Below are 20105 nucleotides of genomic sequence, written 5' to 3'. Positions count from 1 at the left end.
TTATATTTAAATAGCTTTTATCTAAAATATAAAGAAGTAAAAAAAAAGGAAAAAGGTTTTAAAAATAGTTTTAATCTTTAAAGTTTATTCCTTACTCTATAGTAGGTATATATACTACTAGGTATATTTTATTAAAAGTAGGGTCGCTATTTTAGACTTAAAAGATTGCTAATTTATAATAATAATAAAAATTAATAATATAAGATTTAAGTCTCTAAAGAAACCTTTTATTATAAAATAGCTTTAACTATATAGTTCTATAGTTATAATATAATAGCTTATTATTTTTATTTTTATAAAAGTATTAAAACTAAGGCCTAGTTTTATTTAAATTTTATATTTAAATATAATAAATAATTAATAATTTATTTTTAGTTAATTTTATAATTTTACTAGCAATTTTTTAAAAAGCTTGTAAAATAATTTATAATCTTAATACTAATTAGTATTTACTAAGTATAGAACTATAATTAGCGCTAGGCTTTTATCTATATAAATATTATAGGTATTAGATAATTTTATATAAAAGTATTTAATAAAATAGTTATTTATAAAGTATTTAGTATTATCTAGGGTACTAGCAAGTATATATTATTATTCTATTATTTTATTTAAATCTACTTATTCTTTATATATTTTATTCTAAGTAAATAGTAAAAATAAATATATTATAATAATAATAAGCTTAATAGTAGTCTAAATAAATAGATTAGTTAGTTAAGCTATTAAAAATAAAATAGATATACTACTTATATTTTTCTAAATCCTATATTATTATTATATAAATACTTTTTATAATTTTCTTAAGCTTTAAAAATAATAAAAGTAGTATATAGTTAATATTAAAAAATTAGTAAATATAATCTTAGTATAAAAACTAGATTATTTAGTCTAAATTATAAAGTTTTAGCTAAAAATTACTTAATAAATTAGCTTAACTTTTTACTTTCTTCTAGAATATAGTACTTATAAGCTTAGTTATTAAATAAGCTAGAAAACTTAAAGTTTAAATTAGCAATATTTAAGAAGAAGTTTAAATATATTAATAAATTTTTTATTTCTACTTTATCTATATCTCTATAATTTACTAGATTAGACTTGCTTCTATTCTTAAATTAAGTAGTAGTAGCTAAAGTAGTCTTTAGTTTTAAAGCTTTATCTTTAAAATCTAGGCTAATATTTAATTCTTTTTTATTTTTATTTTAATATTTTTTATTACTTAAAAAAATCTGCTTTCTTTTCCTAAAATTTCTTATAATATTATAATTTAAGTTATATATAATATTATTATTATTAACTATCTTTTTATTATATAAATTATATCTTATCTAGTTAAATAAAGAAAATAAAGTCCTTATATTAAAGTTATAATTAGAGTTACTATTACTTAATTTATTATTATACTTATACTTAATTTAAATATATTTTTTTTTCTTTAATTATATAAAATTAGAAAATAAAAGGGAAGGGCAGCAAGTAAATTTATTTATAAGATTATTAGCAATATATTCCTTTAAATAGATATATTAAAAGTTATAAGCTTACTAAAAAGTAGGTTATATAATATTTTTTTCTTTATACCTTTATAATTATTAAAAATATCTTTAAAACTAAGCTTAATACTAAAAGTACTAAAGTTAGAATAATATAGTTATAACTACTTATAAAATAATAAAATCTTATAAGATTTTACTTATAAGCTTATAAAACCTATATTATATATTTTATTAATACTTAATAATATAAATAATAAATAAAATCTTATTAATTCCTTATAGCTTTAGAGTAAAAAGTCTATAGAAAAGGGCTTAAAGATATTATAAAATAAACTTTTTAGAGTTATAGTTAATAGAATAGAAATAAGCTTTATTAAAATTATTTATTAATAGACTTAATTATATAATAAATTCTTAATAGTATTATAGTAAGCTATAATACTTATATTATAATAGCTATAGTATATATATCTTTATCTTCTACTATAGTAAAATATTAACCTAGATTTTCTAGGTAATTAAATTTTAATATTTTAGAATTAATATTAAAGCTTAGCTTAAATATAGTATATTTAAAAAATAATACTAAGGAGAATAATAATTCTATAAATAAAAAAACTTTAATTAATAAGTTTTAAATTTTTAAAAGTATACTACTTCTCTTAATATATAAAGTATCTATATTATTAAAACTATATATAATAAAGAGTAAAAGTAGTTTATTAAGGCTATTAGGTAATAGTAAAGGCAATAATACTAATAGAGTTAGTATTTCTAGCTATAATAGGCTAGGAAAGGACAGATCTAGTATTATTAATATAAATAAGTTACTTTGCTTTTTTAATATTCTTTTAAATACCTTATTATTTTTATACTTATAATAAAATTTATATAGTAGATATTAAGGCTAACCTAAAATATTTTATATTTTTAAATAGCTATTAAGATTAAATATAATTTATATAATAACTTTAGAATATATATTTTAGAGCTTTTTTCCTTTAATATTAGATATAAGTTCTATAGCATTACAAGTATTCTTAGTTAGCTTTTATATTTTAAGTTATAGCTGCTTCTATACTTTACTACTATCTTTTAAAAACTTTTTAATATAATTCTAAGTCTAGCTTATAGAATAATAAATTATATAATTAAAACTTACTTTCTAAGGCTAGGGGCTTTATATACCTACTTATAATATTTATAATAAAGCTATATTAATAGATATATATTATAAAGAATATATATATTAGTATTAGGAATATTAAAGAAAAGATAGTAAGTATATAAAATAATAAGTATATAAAATATAAAATAGTAGGTTTATAGAGTAGCTAGCCTATAGCACTTAAATAGGATTAATCTTATAAGATTTTATTATATAATAAGGTTTTTTAGCCTAGGCAGAAGCTATAGTATATAAGCTTTATAATATAGATTTTAATAATAATAATAATAATTTTAAACTTTTATTATATTATTAATTATTTTTTATAATTATATAGCGCTATACTATATATTAGAAATAACTAATAGTTAATATAGTAGTTTGCGTATTAAAGCGTGAACTACGCGCTAATATACTGCAGTTTATATAAAAAGTATAGTTTGCACTTGCGCTTGCTGCTAGCTACAAGATCTTTCGCTAATATAGCTCTAGAAGTAGAGGGCTATTTAGATCTTAATAACAAAGTAGCTTTAAAGGGCTTTTTAGACCTAATCCTAGTCCTAGAAAGCTATTTAGATCTTTATAACTAAGTAGCTCTAGGGGGCTATTTAATAACTCTAGAATAGAAAGTAAGCTAGTAAATTATTCTAGAATTTCAAGTCTATTCAATACTTTAAGTAGAACTTAAGTTAGTAAAAAAGTAATAAAACTATAATAATATAAATAAAAATAATTACTAGTATAAGTATAATAGTAGCAATAATAACTTTAATAATAATAAGAACTCTAATAGTAGCAATAGTTATAGCTATAAGAACTTTAGTAGTAGTAGTAATAGTAACAATTATAAAAACTATAGTAATAGTAAAAAGTATTTACTAAAGTAAAGTAAATAGTAGTTATTATAAAGACTTTAAAATAAATCTATAATCTTTTTTCTAATTATTTAATATTATTTAATAATCTTAAAATATAAGTAAAATCCTTTTTAATATTAATATAATAGCTTATATAAATAATTTAATATTTTATAATTCTTTAGCTATAAAATATTTTTAATAGCTAGAATAAGAATAAAGTACTAATAACTATAATAATAATAAAAATAGCTTAATTTTAATAAATTTAAATTATTCCCCTTTAGTTTTTACTTTTTTACTTATTCCTTTAGCTCCTACTTTTCTCTTTTCCTTTTACTATTAAAGTTAACTTTAGTTTATATATATTTAAATATATTAAAGTTATAAATATTTTTCTATAAATAAATAGAATTTATATAATAAAGCTTAAAAATTCTATTCCTAAGAAGCTAAAGCTATAGGCTCCCTATATTATAATAAATATTTATAATACTATTTATATAAAATTACTTTTAAATACTTTTCTTTTTTTCCTTTTTTTATTTCTATTTCTACTAAATTACTTTAATCTAGTCTATTTATATTTTACTTTATTACTAGTTACTTCCGCTTAATAGTAGTCTATAATATATTAAATAAAGATTTTTAATATAGTCTTAAACTTAAGTTAACTATAAGTTAAATAATATTTATTATACTTAAAAATAACTAAGTTTTATTAAGTTAGTCTATATATTAGAAAAAAATATAAAAATCGCTAAGGAGGGTTTAAGAGTATTAAAGAAAGCCTTAATAATAATAGACCCTTTTTAATAGTAAAATAATAGACTAGTTATAAAGTACTTTCTTCTTTAAAGCTTCTTTAAAATCAACTTAAATAATTACTATAAGCTATATAAATCCTATATATAAGTTGCTCCTTAGAAGCTAAAATATAAAATAAATAACTTCCTTAGCTATATACTTAGTACTATAGACTTCTTTAACTATTTTTAAATAAACTATTTTCTTATAAATAGGACCTTCTTAATAATAAAGTTTTTTTAATTCTATAGGACTTTTAGAGCTAAGTTATTTAATAAGGATAAGGTTTAAGTTTAGGGAAACAAAGCTATTATAGTATTAAACTTTATAATTTATTATTTTAAATAACTTTAGTTTCTAAAATCTTTATTATTAATATTATATATATTAGTATTAAATTAACTAAACGGAAAAGGTTTTAATTATAGGAGATAAAGTATTTATAAAAACTTTTAAAATTTATTATCTTTAATAGTATTAATAACTTTTTTTTTAAAAGAAATAAAAAAAGTAAAATATTAATAATAAATTAAAAATCTATAATAGTAGTAACAATATATTTATTTAAGGGAAATAAAAAAACTAAAATATTATTAAAAATATAAAATTTCAGTTATATAGATTAGAGGAAATAGTAATATACTTTGCTTTTCTTTTTACTCTACTCTTTTTTCCCCTCCCCTTATTACTACTCCCCCTACTCCTCTTTATACTCCCTTTTCTATACTCCTTCCTCTACACTCCCTCCTCTATACTCCCTCCTTTATACTAGTTTGTTCCGAAACTATTAATATATCTTCTATTAGTACTTTGGACCTAAGACACTTAATAAAGATAGGGTTTAAGTAATAGAAGACAAAGCCTTTATAATAGGGGCTTTCGTAACTTGTTATTTTAAACTACTTTTTAAATAAGAATAGGGTTAAAGTTATAAAGATAAAATATTATAATAGTAATTTTTAGAAATTATTATCTTTAATAATATTTAATAATAATTTTTTCTTTTTAAAAGAAATTAAAAAAGTAAAACATTAATAATAAAAAAACTTTCTAATAGTAGCAATAACTTATTTATTTAGAAAAAATAAAGAAAGTAAAATATAAATTATAAATATAAAATTTTAGTAATATAGATTAGAGGAAATAGTAATATAATAGTCTCCTGCTCTCCCTACTGCGCTCTCCCTGCTGCTACTCTCTATACTTGCTTTCCCTATGCTCCTTACTCTTTCCGCACTACTATTACTCTTCTTTATACTCCCCTTACTTCTCCTTCTTGCTTCTCCGCCTTACTCTCCTAGTTTACACTAGTTCGCTCTAAAACCATTAATGTATTAAGTTGAATCGCCAATATAAAGCTAATATAAAAGTTACTGAAAAGACTTTAAGAGTATTAAAGAAGGCTTTAATAATAATAAATCTTTTTCAACCGTAATATAGACTAGCTATAGACTTTTTTCGCCTTTGTTCCTTTTTCTAGAAAACCTTAGAAGATTATAAGCTATATAATTTTAATATATAGATCGATCCTTAAAAGCCAGAAAATAATATAATCGACATTTTTAGCAATCTGCTCGGTACGGCAGACCTTATTGGCCGTGCTCAAATGAATTACCCCCTTTAGTCCAGTGCGGACGCTATTCAAGCCGACTCCCGTCAAATTGAGGAGTCGATAGCAAGGGGGGAAGCGCTACCTACGAATAGGACCTTCTTGACGATAAAGCTTCCTCAATTCTATAGGTCTTTTAGACCTGAGTATCTCAATAAGGATAGGGTTCAAGTTAGGGGAGACGAAGCCTACGTAATATCGGCCTTCGCAATTCGTTATTTTAAACGACTCTAGGTTCCGAAATCTACTCATCGATATCGCGTGCATCAGCACTAAGTCAACTAAACGAGGAAAGGTTTCAGTTATAGGAGACAAAGCATTACAGCAACTTTCGGAACTTGTTATCTTTAACGGCATCAACGATTTTCCTCCTTCTTTGCTTTACGCTAGTTCGCTCCGAAACCATCAATGTATTATACATTAATGGTTTCGGAGCGAACTAGCGTGAAAGCAAAGAGGAGGGAGTGCGGAGCAAGGAGCAAAGATGAAGGAGAGCGGAGGAGGGAGTGCGGAGGAAGGAGAGTAGAGGAAGGGAGAGCAGCAGCAGGGAGGGAGAGAGAGGGAGAGAGGGAGATCGCCACAGGGTGTGTCTGACGGACATTAGACTATTTGTATAGTAATTCGCACCAACTACTGATCAACATCGATTGTGCGTACAGTATGGTCGCGGCCTATCTAAAAGATGCCCACAAAAAGCCTCCCGGTGTTTGTCAATGCGATAAAATGAGTGTGTAAGGCGTCTAGAAATGCCATCCACCAACGTGTAGCTGGCGGCGAACAGCTCCATTCTTGTAAATTCGAGATCGCTTTGTCGATGGCCATGCGATGTTTCCGTTCTTGCAAATCGTGCCCTGCGGAACGGGAATCATCACAACCTTCATGCTCTGATCACATGTACCTATCTGCTTGGCGTCAGCGCTGCAAATGACTGCGCCGGCTTGGGTGCAAGACGTGGAGCCCGAAGGTGTCGCGGCGCCTTGTGTAGCAGGTGCGGCTTGTGGGGCAGCGGTGCCCCCAGATCCAGCTGATGATGTATTTTGTTGTTGAGTAGGAGCAGATCCAGAGGAAGCGGGTGCTGATGCACCGGAGGGGCTTGATGCACCTGAGCCGGAAGAGGGACTCGATTCAACGTCAACGCCGGAGGGGCTTGGAGCAGATGCACCGGAGCTCGAGCCGGAAGGCGCTGCTGCAGCGTTGGCGCTTCCAGCACTAGCGCCAGCACCTGCACCAGATGAAGCACCTGATGAAGCACCAGCACTTCCGCCAGATGAGCCTCCAGCACAAGATCCGGTTGGAGGCAGTGGCTTATCGGTGTTGAATTTATCGACTGATGCACCGGGGTCTGGAAACGCTAGAGGTCCTCCCTCTGCGGTAGTGCACTGATTACCGATGTTTGCCTTGAACATGTCGGGAAAAGATGTATCTCGTTCATGCAGCTCCGGTATGAACGTGAAATTGCCGGATAGCTCATCACGCTTGCTCGCTCCGCCAGTAATTTTGACCAAGGCGCAATTCATGTACATTTCCCTGTTCCCGACCTTATTGAACCTATAAACATTCAAAATTAGCATAGGATTCAGGCAAGGATGTCTTGGAGGTTCACTCACCATGTCCAGGCAAATGTATAGGGCCCCGCCTTAATTCCATCAGGTATCTTATAGTCGTACGTGTCAGGAGCCTTCTGCAGCCTAGGGTCACCTGGCTTCTCGTCGAGATTTCCGGCTTGGTTCTTGGCTGGACAGCCACCCTCAATCGAATGGATGACTTGCCACTTGCTGCCCTTCGTGGGGGGATTGTCGGTAGTCAGTGAGAGTTGGCAGCTTCCTCCCCCATGAACCGCAGTGCCGAAGAACGACAACTGCTGTGAGGATCCCACAGCCATCTCTGTCGTTGTCCCGCCGGTGCTCGCGGCATTTTTGCAAGGAAAGTCTAGATTTTAGATGTTAGCTGTGTATCTTGAAGAGCTACTGTCTCAGGTTTCCGCTTACCAGACCCATCGGGCGCGAGGGGCGCAGTACTCGGTGACCCATATGGCGGAGGGTTGCCTAAGATCATGTGGGCGTCGGCTGCGGAGAATACGAGAGCCGAGAGGGCGAGAAGATTTTTGATCGAAAGCATGGCGACGGTTGCTGATCTTCTTCTTGAGTTTTCGTTTTCGTACCAGACGAAAGATTCGGGATAGATGATCCTGTCTAAAGATACTGGAATTGAAAAGTGAGTTATTGAGAGGTAGATTAGGTAGGGTGAGGATGAAGATGCGAATAAGGGTGATGAGAAGGATGTTTGGAGGTGATAGACATGCTTTTTATAGGTGTTGAGGACCCTGAGGGCTACACTCAATTGAGGTAGATAATGATTGCATAATGGACAAACAAGATTGTTTATTTCTTTAAGACAATGTGTGGCTCGTTTCCTGTAGCACCCGTACTATCGGCATTGTTCGCGCAACTCCCCAGTAGTGACGATGGTAAGGTTGGAAAGACTGCGAGAAAAGTAGCTTACCTAGAACGAGTGTGATGGGTAGGCTTCTCAATGAGCTCAAGGGAAAGTATTCAAAGGAGGGTAAGTCTGCTCCAGGCAAACAAGTGCAAGTATGTACACGAAAGGTCCGAGGTCCCGCCTTCGTAGATTGCTGTTTTCAAGTCAAAGATGGAATGAGAAGAGAAAGAAGGAAAAGAGAAGAAGAGCGAAAGATATGGGAAGATTAAAAGGCGTGGCAGGCTGAGATGCCATCACCGCGCGGTGGTGGTGGCGGCTCCTCAGGGCATGAACAATGTGTATCAAGGGGCTTCTGCACGACATGATGAGACCGAGGGAGATGGAATGTACAGCAAGTAGAGGCCATGATGGGGCCAATGTGTGAGTATAGACGCTGATGATGCACCAGTCATATTGCGACTCAGTGGTCGTTCATTGGAAGGGTGAGAAAGAATGAGGCTCTGAGGGTCGGGCGGGAAGCCTGCAGCCAGTGGGACCACTGCGGACGATGCAAGTTGACGCGGAAGCTAGAGGCAGGTGAGGAGATGCTGGTATCGGATCTGTCCACTCCACCATCAATCGTTCCAGTGCCCCTGACTAATGCAAGATCGCTCGGCCAGCTCCCACCCTGGCACTGACGAGACTGAGATGACTCTTCTGACGGTGCCAGCTGTTGCTGGTGTTTCAAAACCGAAGAGAAGGTTGCCTGGAGGAATCCGACTCCCACTTTGTTTCACCCGGTCGAGAGCGGTGGGAAGAGGGAGGACAAAGAATGACAAGTTCTCATGCTTTGTTCATTGAACATTGATCATTGATCATTGATGGCCGCCTTCTGATCTTTCTGCTCAGGGGCCTTCGGGAAGAGCCCGCGCTAAAAGGCGGAAAGGACGGAAAGCGGCCGGCGGGGAACAGTCATCCAATCAAGCCAATCACGAGATCCCAGCACGAGCCAGTTCTCTTAGCGTGTCCATTCCCTTGTGCCAAGATCCTCCTGCCCTTGGAGATGATTCGTCGCGAAAGCGCCCTCACCCTCATCATTCTTACTCTTATACTCTCTTCCAGTTTCACCTCGGGGCAACATACCAGCGAAACATCTCAGGCGGAGAGGTGAGATTGGACCATGCTGTCCTTCAGTGACGCGTCTCCTGAGTCATCCGTCCTTCCATGGAATAACAAAAGGCCGCCTCTCAATCCCGATGTGGGGAATGCTGTCCGTGCCAATGAATCGCCCATACCCGATGACATGCTGCTCGCAGATGCCTTGAGCTTGACGTGCCTCGGTCAGCAGCCCACTCCCTCGGAAGAGCTCGATGATTCGTCCGACCGTGATCGGAAGTTCCACCATCTTCTTAGGCCTTTTACTGTAGTAGAGCAAGGCTACCACGATGTGGACCAAGAGAAGCACTGTTGCGATCATGAAGGCAGCTTGTGACATAAATAAACGGTCTTGACTTGTCACCAAGCGCCCAGGCACTGTTACGCCTGGCTCCGCTGCCGCAAGCCAATTGGCATTTAAGCCGAGCTGCGTAGCAAACACACGCTTCATCACTTCGCCAACTGCTGCTGCTGCCTGCTCAAAACGAGGGGGAGGTAGAGTCGGGTCTACTATAGGAGCACCTCCTTCGATCGTCTTCACAAGGTACCCGAACCAGCTGTCAGTAAAGCTATCGTCGTGCCACCATGACAGAGTATCGATTCCTTTGGTGAAAAGTCCTTTGGTTTGGTTCATGAAATATGTCAAGTTGAGGTCACCAGCAAAGTATTGAGTCAGATCTGTGGCGTATGGACCGCTTCGATTGAACCCTTTAATTCGTCCTGATTGGTCAATTGTCACTTCGTACGGAGCGACAAGTAGGTCGGGTTGACAAACCATCCATGTTGACGATAGTGAATTGATAGCAAGTATCTCAGGCGAAGTTTTGTCGCTGTTGTCCGTTTTGCGAATGGTCGATGTAAGTGTCAAGTTACCGCGAAGAAATCCTGCGAGAAACATATTGTCACAGGCAGAGGCTCCTTGCATCTCAGTATGATTCCATGCATTCAAAGGGCTAAAAATCTCCGAGGCGGAGTTTGTGAAATTTTGTCCTCCACTAACTACCGCACCCGGATCAAAACATTTCCTCCCGTCGTTCAACGTTACTGGTGGTAAATCGTACGAATAAAATGTTGTGATGTAGGCTGTTGAGTTGTGCTGTACTGGCTGACAATTCACCTCAATACTGAAACCCTGCGTTGCTCCGCCATATAGATCAATTAAGTCACCCGCTGACTGTTTGTGAGACATATTGAACGGGACAAAGAACGTATTACTAGATGTCCAAGGCAAAGATGAGCTATTTGCGATGGTGGATGCCGTAGCTAAAAAAACCCCTTCATCTTGTGAGTCTGGCCGCTTTAGATCACCGAAATTATTAAATATGGAGGCGTATTCGCCAGGAAAGGCCGTGGAGGAGTCTATGGATACTTTCTCGGTGACGAAAAGACCACCCAAAGCAACAGTGAGAATGTTGGCCGATAGCGCGACCCAGCACACCAACACTAGCAGCCAGTGCCGAGAGCGCAATGCTCGCCAAAATGCTAATTGAGGAGGGAGCGATGTATACCGGAGATCCAAAGATCTTGACGCCGGCGATTCTCCATTTCTGAGCTCTTCGAAAGGTTGGAGGACGCAGAGCAACCGATTCAACAATGTCCAGAAAGGTTCGAGAAATGTCGCAAAGAGGACAGGAAGATACGACGTAACAAGTTGATTCACTGCGGGACTTCTGGACGGCTGAACCAAGCCCTTTCCCTTTGCGACCAGAGCTCGTACATACATCAACGCAACTAGCATCAAGATGAGGGACGTCACAAAGCTTATACCTATCGCTATTTTTAGTTCCCACGGCCTTTGGGAGACAATCTCCTTTCTGCTTTGCTGTATCGTTCCATGTTCCAATTGGAGTGCTTCAACTCCTTCGACAGGCTCCAGTATTGGAATGCAGTAGAGCTCTCCTTTCTTCAAGATCAATCGCTCGTATCGGGGCCTTGTTATCCCATTTTGAGCATTCATTAGACTGTTTTCCATTGGATCGATCATTGACATGATATCTTTGATTGATGCAGGGTTCCGAAGCAACTCACTAGGGCGGCGGGTGTACAAAATGAGCAAGACAATCGTCAAAAGCGTTGCAATCGCGAGAGCACCTTCGACAGCCACCGCGAGAGGGCGGACTACTACAATCGCTCGAAGGTCATAGTTTTCGCGACCTTCTCTAGTGTCTGCTTCGACGTATTTGGTGGACAATACAGACTGAATAGCCGATGCAAAGAGCAGTTGGTGCGCTTTCTCGAAAGCTGACGCAAGCACGCCAGTATCCGTGTATTCCACCAAGGGCAGTCGTGTTATAGCAAGTGCGAATTGCATCACTATCGCTGTCGTTGTCTCTGTGGCATTCACCCCGATCGCTCGGAGACGGCCTGCTTGGTTGAGCGAAGTAGCTGTGTCAATAATATCCGCTCTGTTTGATGTGAAGGGAGAATTGGCATTCAAGATGTACTCAAAATTCGTTCCGTTAAAGACATCTTCTGGAAGTGGCCTTGGGTCTCCGAGAGGTGCTACGCTGAGAACGGAAGAATTCTTGCGCAAAACTGTTAGATCGACATCTTGAATGGTATAATTTGCTTTGCAGAACAAAGTCGTGGCGTTGTCGTGACCGTCGAGGTTCATATTCCAAATTCCGAAGAAGACGTGCTTGTTATCAGGTGACGGACAGCCCATACCAGACAAAGAGAAGTCGGTAAATTTGCTTGTCCAATAGCCAATATACAAAGCCGTCAAGCCTTCATAAGCTGCGGGTTGTGTTTCGACAACACAGCCTTCGCCATTGTCAAACTTAGGAATTTCACTATCATTCGAGATTTTAGGAGGTTTACAGATCAGGCTTGTAGAGTATTTTGACGTCTTAGCAGTCCATGTTGCATTCTCGTACAGAGAGGCTGCAGGTTTATGGAGATCGAATGGCAGAAATGCCGCTTCTCTTGTGGTGAAAGGTGGAATTGGCTCGTCGAACCATACATGCTTGTATGCCGAAGAAAGAAATCTGTTGGTCAATTGTGATGCTTGGTCTTCCACAGGAGGAAGGGCTGAGGAGGTGGTCACAGCCGCTGTACGGCCAGATTTGATGCTTGCAGTCGCGAAGACAGCACTGACGAGCGGTGTCACTGCCCAGAACAAGGTCATCAAGGTCAAGCCAGAACAGGCGACTGTCCAGTGCCTGCTGTCATCAGCAAAGAAGTATCCTTGACGTCGACAACATACCGCTTGCGTATGGCTTTCAAGGGAGCCCACGCGATGAAATCGAAGGGATAGTGCAGTGTGAGCGAGTCTTCAGGCCTTGATCCATCAGGTTTCGACATCTGGAAGAAAGGTTCAAGGCGCTTGGCGTCCAGGTCAACCCAGCTCCATACTAGGCTGAATAGTGTCACCAGGATGATTGGAAGATAGAGATACATGAAATAAACGATTGACGGAAAATGTGATGCAGTCGTGCTGAGACCTCCAGTACGCTGGCTCACCCTCGAGAGGTATTCCAGCAAACCAATTGAAAAGAGCAGACAGGCGATGACGACTGATAGCAAAGGCGTAGAAAGCGTTGCAGGCTTCCACCCTTGACTATCAGGCTTTGCATCGCTGTGCGGTCGACAACGAAGGTATTTCAAAACTCCCATCGCTTCGCCTTGGAAAGCCTAATGGAACGCGATACTGAACAGATAACCCCCCAAAAGAACATACGCAGAAAGGAACAATGAGCAAAAGAATGGAATCGCAAGAGGGAGGAAGAAATACGCCCCAAATATCTCGGACCTCCAAAGCATGCACCCAGCCTCCCGACATAGAATAACGTAGACGCTCGAAGACTGCAAGGATCCATTTTCGTTGGCTGCAGCGAGAGCATTTCGACATACATCCTCCTTCGATTCATAGCCTCAACCAGGGAATCGTCGAAGCGGCGGCTACAGACGCAACACCATAGTACGAAGGTTCATGAACCATGTGTTTTCAGCCTCATTAATGTTCAGTGATTGATGTTCTGAAGCCGTGAAACGCGCGAAGGATTAGTTCCAACAATCTTGCCCCTATTCTGGTGTGGGCAGCCGCCGGCCTGGGGCCTGGGGCCATTTTTGGGCGGCTACGCTTTCAACGACGGTGGAATTGAACAGACGCAATAGAATTACGTACAATGTTTTCAACCAATCAAGATAGTCACGAGGTGAGAGAATGTTGGGAACACTTCTCCGTGGAATGTTTGGCGAAATAGGAAGGGACCACCAAGGCTCCTGCAGATGAAAGCGGGCCTTATTGAATGCGATCAATCAAGTATGGGCCTCTCTTCCTTCATCTTGATCCTTCCCCTTCCCCTTCCCCTCTCCCACATCAAGATTGGGCGCCTCCCCCCAGTCGAAAGCAATCGCCTCTCATCATCATCCAACATGGCAGCCCTCGCAGCCTGCAAGACTCCAAACCACTGGAGGTCTGCATCGCGCTGCTCGTTTCCTTCATGGATAATCCTCATCATTTTCTCTTCCTCCTGGAAACGCATCTGCTGGACCTTGAAAGGGATGTTAAGACGATTGAGAGCTTGCTGCCCTCGCTGTTTCCATTTCTCGACCTCGCGAGCCTGTTGTTGTTTTAACATCGTACGTTCTGTTTCTTGCAGAGGCATCAGTGCTTCCAGTCTAGACGCTTTGACCATGTCTTGGTCTGTATCATTATCGTCGTTGTCGATATTTTTGGTGAAAAGATCGTCTTGACCACGCCGATGTCGTTGGAAAGTTTCCATAAGCGCAGCTGCATGCTTTCGCTGCAGTAGTTTGACACTCTTCTCATTCTCGGCGACCTTCGTTTCCCTCTCCGCATTGATCTCTTTCTCACGCCCTGACACAACGTCTTCAAAGTCTACTAGTAATCGGTCATTTGCTTCTTCCTCCTCAAAATGCCGCTTCTCCATCGCTTGCATCTGTCGCAACCCCACACGGTCAAGGAACGCGCGCAATTCAAGGAAACGCTGTCTAATCTGCTCTGCTCGCTCGAGCTCTAGCTGTGCGAGCTCTTCAGCTTCCCTTTCTAGGCGCTGATGCTCCCTGGCTTCCTCGGCCTCACGCTCCACTCGCAAATGACGTTCGGCCTCCTCGACAGCTTCGATGGCTAGACGGATCTCCTCTGCTTCAGCATGGGCGTCAGCCTCTCGCTGTGTTTGGGCTGCTTGAATCTGTTCTTCCCTCCGACGCTGGTCGGCCTCTGTACACTACAAATGAAAAGGTTAGCAAGACGCATTAGTAGCAAAATGAGGACGCCATAGCGGCGAGACAAGACACTCACATTGCATGTCCGCCAGACTGCGCCGCATGTATAACAGAATTCCGCACGACATTTACAAGTGATGTGCCGACAGCCTGTGTTGAGCTCAATGATAGCTCCACACTGCGGGCACCTCCTCCAACCTGCCAGTTCCGATGCTTCCAAGGTAGCTTGCAAAGCAAAGTCTTGAGGGCACTCTTGATTGGCTGGGTGCTGAGGACCTCGACAAACGGTACATAATATCGTTTCACAATGTGGACACTCAAGTGACCCATTATTTCGGACAGCAATGCGCGTGTCAATCCATCTTGCACAGGCTGGAGCGGCACACTAGCGAATTATCAAGTCAGTACCTGTTCGGTAGTCGCGTAGGATAGAGTCTAGACGCAGACATGCAAAGACATTCTTATCATTTAATAGACTTACATAATAGCGATTCGCAAGAGGTACTGCATATTCCAAGGTCTTCTCATCGAACCTTGCCAAGTCTTCGGGGAGATATATTTTCTCATGGTCGCATTTGGGATCTAGTCGGACATTTAGCACACCATGCATCAGCATGACTGAGCATAATTAGGGAATTGCCTACCTCTGTGAGGCAGCACTTTGGCGGAAAAGTGTCCTCGTTCATGATAGCGGTGTTGACCAGCTGTGTAAAACATGGCTTGCAGTAATGGTGTCGGCATGGGAGGGGCACGGCATCTTCAGACGGAAAGTCGTCGAAGCAGCATGTGCATTCGACTGGAGGGGAGGTTCTCGCTTTGGTGGGAGGCTTCCTTCCACGGTAGATTTCGTCTTGCGGCCTTTCAACAGGCTGTAGAGGCCACGGCCTTTAGATGTCTTATCCTTGAAATCATGGAACCTGGATTCCATGCTCGTAAGTGCAGAGCCTGACCCAGGACTACTTGGTCCTTGTTGGCCGTTCTTGCTTCTTAGTAGCTGCCTCTTATGGCTGCCTATCCGCAGCTTACTCAATTTCGGAGGCTGGAGGTATGGTGTGTCTGCAGATTCTGATCCTGGTGTAGTGACGGACTCCTGGGATCGATTAAAGCTACGATCTACGTGTTCGGTATTCTCACTAGTCGGCGATGATGCCACAGAGAGTGGAACCCCCAACAACGAGACTTCCTCATCATTGAGTGAACCATCAATTGATCTGGTTTCAAACTTAATCGATGCATTGTCCTCAGCTTCGGGCGAAAGCAATCGTGAGACTCGCACGGCTTCTTGTTCATCCAAGGACTCCTGTATGATATTGCGAATGTCTTGGGGAACGTCCTCATCAAGCAAGGCCAGCTCCTTTGGTATCTCATAGTCTTGCCAGGAGGCAGCCTTCTTTTGCTCGGATCTTTGATGGTTAGTATTTTCTGCCTGGGATGAAGAGACTAGCACATTCTCCGTACAGGGCGAAGCTGGTTGAGACAATGAAACTGCGTCGTTCAAGTTCGAGCTTCTTCTAGCCTTCGAAGGCTCTTGAGGATCTTGAGCGAGAGTACTGGCGGAGGGTGAAGCAAGACTCGCCGTGCTTGCATGCCCAGCACTTTCCGAGATTGAGACTGGTCTGCTAGCCTTACTGATGGAACTACGTTCGCGTTCAACAGTAGGTCGAGGGGTCATTCGGGCACCAAAGCCATCACCAGCGGTGGGGACAGCGTCTCCTCCGAGTAGAAATTTCTTTAGCATTGTGTTTGATGTAGGGCATTTGCTATCGACTTCTATGCCTTGCAGCTAGTCCATACATCTCAAAATAAAAGGGGTAAAAATATGCAGATTACAGGAATGACAAGCGAGGTTTCGACTGGAAAACAAAAGGATTACTGCTCGGGCTATTAGGTCAGTCTTTGAGGTTTGGACAGGATGGGTTCGAGATTCCGATGGATTCATTATCGAGACGCTGCTGACGAGCAACAAGACCCACAATCCCAGGCTGCCCTGCAGAAAGCCAAAAGCCAAAAGCCAAAGTAGATCTAAGCCATGCCGTTTGGTGCCGTAGTTGCAGTCCAGTGACCAATGTTTATGCCTCGAGAGCTGCGGTAGGCTGTGCTGCCTTGTCCTTCATGCCCTGGGCGGAATGAGCCCCGCCAGCGGTTGGTCATAGATAGGACTACTCTAGAGTATGGCTTTCAACAGGCTATCTATCCAGAGATACACCCTTTGCCCACGCCAAGCTGACGAGAGAAGTCTGCACGACTGTGGTGAGCTTGAGGAAAGGTGGGGAGCCGACCTCGAGTTATGGCAATAAAGAATAGGCTTTGCTATATCATCAATCTATTTTCGCGGCCCAAAAGGATAGTACTAGAACTAGGGTTGTCTAGGTCCGCTTGAGGCCACCCGAAGAGCCTAGAAACATATATTGGGGGCTAAAGTGGGCCCTGAAATGACACCCGATAGCCATGGAAGAGTCATATAAGAGACTGGGCGTTATCAATCTACAAGCTTCCGCAAGGCCAAGCGCAGAGGAGCTTTTACCTCGCATTCACCAGCTTGTCGTTGACTGTCTCGAGATCGTTGTCAAGCGTGTGAGGTTCACATTGCTGAATGTAGACCACTACGCTGGATACGTCTCTTCTGTTCTCGATACACCCTCCCTCATCCCGCATTAGCAGGAGGGGCTTATCTTCTTCCGTACAACCCCGCAGAAGCCTGCCCCCTCGATCGACGCGATGTGCTATCGAAGGTACAAAGTCTACAAGGCGTGATCGCACGTGCTGGGATGGCCCTGTCTTTTCCCAGGCGATGTCGAGCATAAAGCCATATCCAATTCCCAACATGCAACAGGCCAAAGTCGCAAGGTCCTGCATCGTAGACCTCCTTTGACAATTGCTGAGAACAATTATGGCCTCTTCGGTACAAAAGAATCTCGTGGAAAGTAATGCCAAGTACGCTTCGTCTTTCACCCAAGGCGACCTCGCGCTTCCTCCCGCAAAGAAGTATGCCGTGGGTGGGTTTCCTCCATCGACTAACCAGCATCTCAAGCAGCACGCTAAAGGCTGATACATCCAAGTGACCTGTATGGATGCTCGCATCGATCCCGCCGCAGCCTACGGTATCTCCCTCGGAGATGCACATGTCATCCGAAATGCAGGTGGAAACGCCCGGGATGCCATTCGCTCTTTGGTGATATCAGAACAGTTGCTCGCGACACAGGAGATATTGCTCGTCAAGCATACCGGATGCGGTATGTTGACGTTTGACAACACAGCTGCCCACGGCGTCGTAGAGAAGCAGCTTGGGAAGGAGGCCGCAAGCGAGTTGGCTGGGCTCGACTTCCAGCCCTTTCCGGATCTCGAGCAAGGAGTCAAGGATGATGTGGAGTTTCTGAATTCGAGCAAGGCAATACCAGACTCTGTCACCATCAGTGGTTGGGTATATGAGGTCGAGAGCGGCAAAGTCAGACATGTCGTCTAATCGAAAGGTACCCCATAGCACAACCGAATGCAAAAGCCGGATTTCGGAGGAGTCACATGCTATCAGTCCTTCTTCTTGGCCCCTTAAAACCCCCTCGTCCTTGTCTTCTCCTTTCTGAGGCCACAAAATCTGTTTTAAGTATATCGCCCTGATCATCATCGAGAACACGATAATCCAGGTCGTGATAAGAATTGGCGTCATCACGCACCCGACCATTTGGATCCCTCTGGACTGAAAAGTTTTCCCAATGGCGAACGTCGCGGTAATCAGAGCTGTATTCGGAAACACATATGAGTACCAATTCATTGCGAACACCATTCTGTGTCTCTTGTGAAAGCACGACCAGTGGGATCCCACAGATATGAAGAAAAACCACCAAGCCAGGCCCCATATCCATAGACTTACCCAAGACGCAATGACCGTCAGTATCTTTGCAGCCAATTGATCGTCCCCCATGAAATCTGGCGGTAACGCTCTTTTAGCATTCTCTGCCATGCCGATCATGGCAGCGACGGTGAAAGCACTCGGTCCCACCGAAACGAACATGCCAGGCCTTGCAGCTTCTCGCGGCAATTTCTGGGTCATCAGACGGTAGATAAAAGCAGAATATATCATCAGTGACACCATGAAACCAATTCCTTGTAACGTGAAGCCACCCACGATCACATCAAAGGCCTTCGGCTGTGGCATTGACTTGCTCAATACACTCGCGTGAGGGCCGACAATCAGAAGAGGATAGGCTGGAAAGATCCAGACAGGAGTCATGTTCGATATGGTGAATGACTGAGTTGACCACCTGCCCCCTCATTAGCATATTTCGGAAAATTGCTGAATTTTCCATACATGACCAGATACACGCCCATAGAAGCCAATATGGCTAGAGCAGCGTCTATCCAAAACAGGACGGTGATCGCATCATTAAGCCAATGTCCTGGCCCGTGGTTCGGTCCGTATTGAGATATATTGAGTAATATCGTTCCAAAAGACACGATCGCTGCAGGCATAAATAGGCGCTCAGTGGGATGTAGGATCGAGGCTTTGAAAGTCTCAGGGTAACTGTAGAAACGAAGGGATATCATTGCCACGTTGACCAAGAAGAGAACTATATTGAGAAGGAAGAAGATGATTCCAATGGCGTATAAGCCTGGGAAACGGAAGGGCACTTCAATTGCAATCAGCTCTTGTCGTGATGAGATACCCATGTGGAGTGGGTTTCACCGGCGTAGAGCACATTCGCAATGCCCCCAGTTGCCATGGTCATCGTGAAGAAGGTCCAAGTGTAATGTCTTATCCGCTCTCTCCATTGCAGCCTTTCCAAGAACCTCTCACTCAAGCTTGTTGTGCTAGTGTTAGCAGATTGATGACCATTTACGATATTGGGCGCCCCGGGCAGCCTCAGGTGCAGTCCATTACTTGGGATATTGCCTCCACTCTTCTCGGTAGGCTCTTGATCTGCACGCTCGTAGTCCTCAGCTGTAGGAGTGCGATAGCCCTCATGTCCAGGAGGGACCATATGCTTCGGCAAGGGGATGCCATTTGGTGAGGGGTTGTCCTGTGCGGGTGTGACCGGCTGGGAAGTGCTGAGTGAAGGGGACCGGATTGTTACATGCTTCATTTCTGTAGCATTGAGCGGTCGGACAGCGTGGACATAAGGAGTCCAGGTCGCCTATCACACACACAGTAAATGAGCGTCTTTAGGCGTGAATCATACCCTCCCTTCGCCCCCTCGGCCCATTTGGGAGAGATCATGTGCTGGATCCGCCCTCGCCGCGAGGGGTCACCGGGGCTGCGCCAACCTAGAACTGGTGACTGGTCATTTCCAGTGACTGAGGTGGTTAGACGCCCTTATAAGTGACAGCTATAGGGTCCCAATGGTGCGTAGACTAAATACTTAGGCTGCATATATCTAATACTGACTGGTCAATGGAAATGAACGGTCACT

At 41.0% G+C, this 20105-nt stretch overlaps 5 protein-coding genes across 5 annotated transcripts; 1 reads left to right on the top strand and 4 right to left on the bottom strand.

Moving 5' to 3' along the window:
* Window positions 1-6677: 6677 nt before the first annotated feature.
* On the bottom strand, window positions 6678-7819 carry KY384_005337 (uncharacterized protein; the record flags this gene model as incomplete). Its single annotated transcript, XM_044813838.1, has 2 exons — window positions 6678-7485; window positions 7545-7819. 2 exons carry the CDS (start codon window positions 7817-7819, stop codon window positions 6678-6680), a joined length of 1083 nt encoding a protein of 360 aa, XP_044669139.1.
* A 1746-nt stretch (window positions 7820-9565) lies between these two features.
* KY384_005336 (uncharacterized protein) lies at window positions 9566-12813 on the bottom strand (the record flags this gene model as incomplete). The annotated part of the gene is made up of 2 exons (XM_044813837.1): window positions 9566-12671; window positions 12716-12813. The coding sequence occupies 2 exons, from the start codon at window positions 12811-12813 to the stop codon at window positions 9566-9568; spliced, it is 3204 nt and encodes a 1067-aa protein (XP_044669138.1).
* A 953-nt stretch (window positions 12814-13766) lies between these two features.
* Window positions 13767-16438, bottom strand: KY384_005335 (uncharacterized protein; the record flags this gene model as incomplete). The annotated part of the gene is made up of 3 exons (XM_044813836.1): window positions 13767-14702; window positions 15182-15282; window positions 15466-16438. The coding sequence occupies 3 exons, from the start codon at window positions 16436-16438 to the stop codon at window positions 13767-13769; spliced, it is 2010 nt and encodes a 669-aa protein (XP_044669137.1).
* Window positions 16439-17590: 1152 nt separating this feature from the next.
* Window positions 17591-18163, top strand: KY384_005334 (uncharacterized protein; the record flags this gene model as incomplete). The annotated part of the gene is made up of 2 exons (XM_044813835.1): window positions 17591-17696; window positions 17760-18163. The coding sequence occupies 2 exons, from the start codon at window positions 17591-17593 to the stop codon at window positions 18161-18163; spliced, it is 510 nt and encodes a 169-aa protein (XP_044669136.1).
* A 52-nt stretch (window positions 18164-18215) lies between these two features.
* On the bottom strand, window positions 18216-19778 carry KY384_005333 (uncharacterized protein; the record flags this gene model as incomplete). The annotated part of the gene is made up of 4 exons (XM_044813834.1): window positions 18216-18482; window positions 18569-18959; window positions 19007-19325; window positions 19577-19778. 4 exons carry the CDS (start codon window positions 19776-19778, stop codon window positions 18216-18218), a joined length of 1179 nt encoding a protein of 392 aa, XP_044669135.1.
* Between the last annotated feature and the right edge of the window lie 327 nt (window positions 19779-20105).

The sequence above is a fragment of the Bacidia gigantensis genome (assembly GCF_019456465.1).
Source record: "Bacidia gigantensis strain McMullin 20006 chromosome Unknown contig_245, whole genome shotgun sequence".
NCBI lineage: Eukaryota > Fungi > Ascomycota > Lecanoromycetes > Lecanorales > Ramalinaceae > Bacidia > Bacidia gigantensis.
Note: the sequence above shows the minus strand (reverse complement) of the source record. Positions and strands in the feature narration are given on the sequence as shown.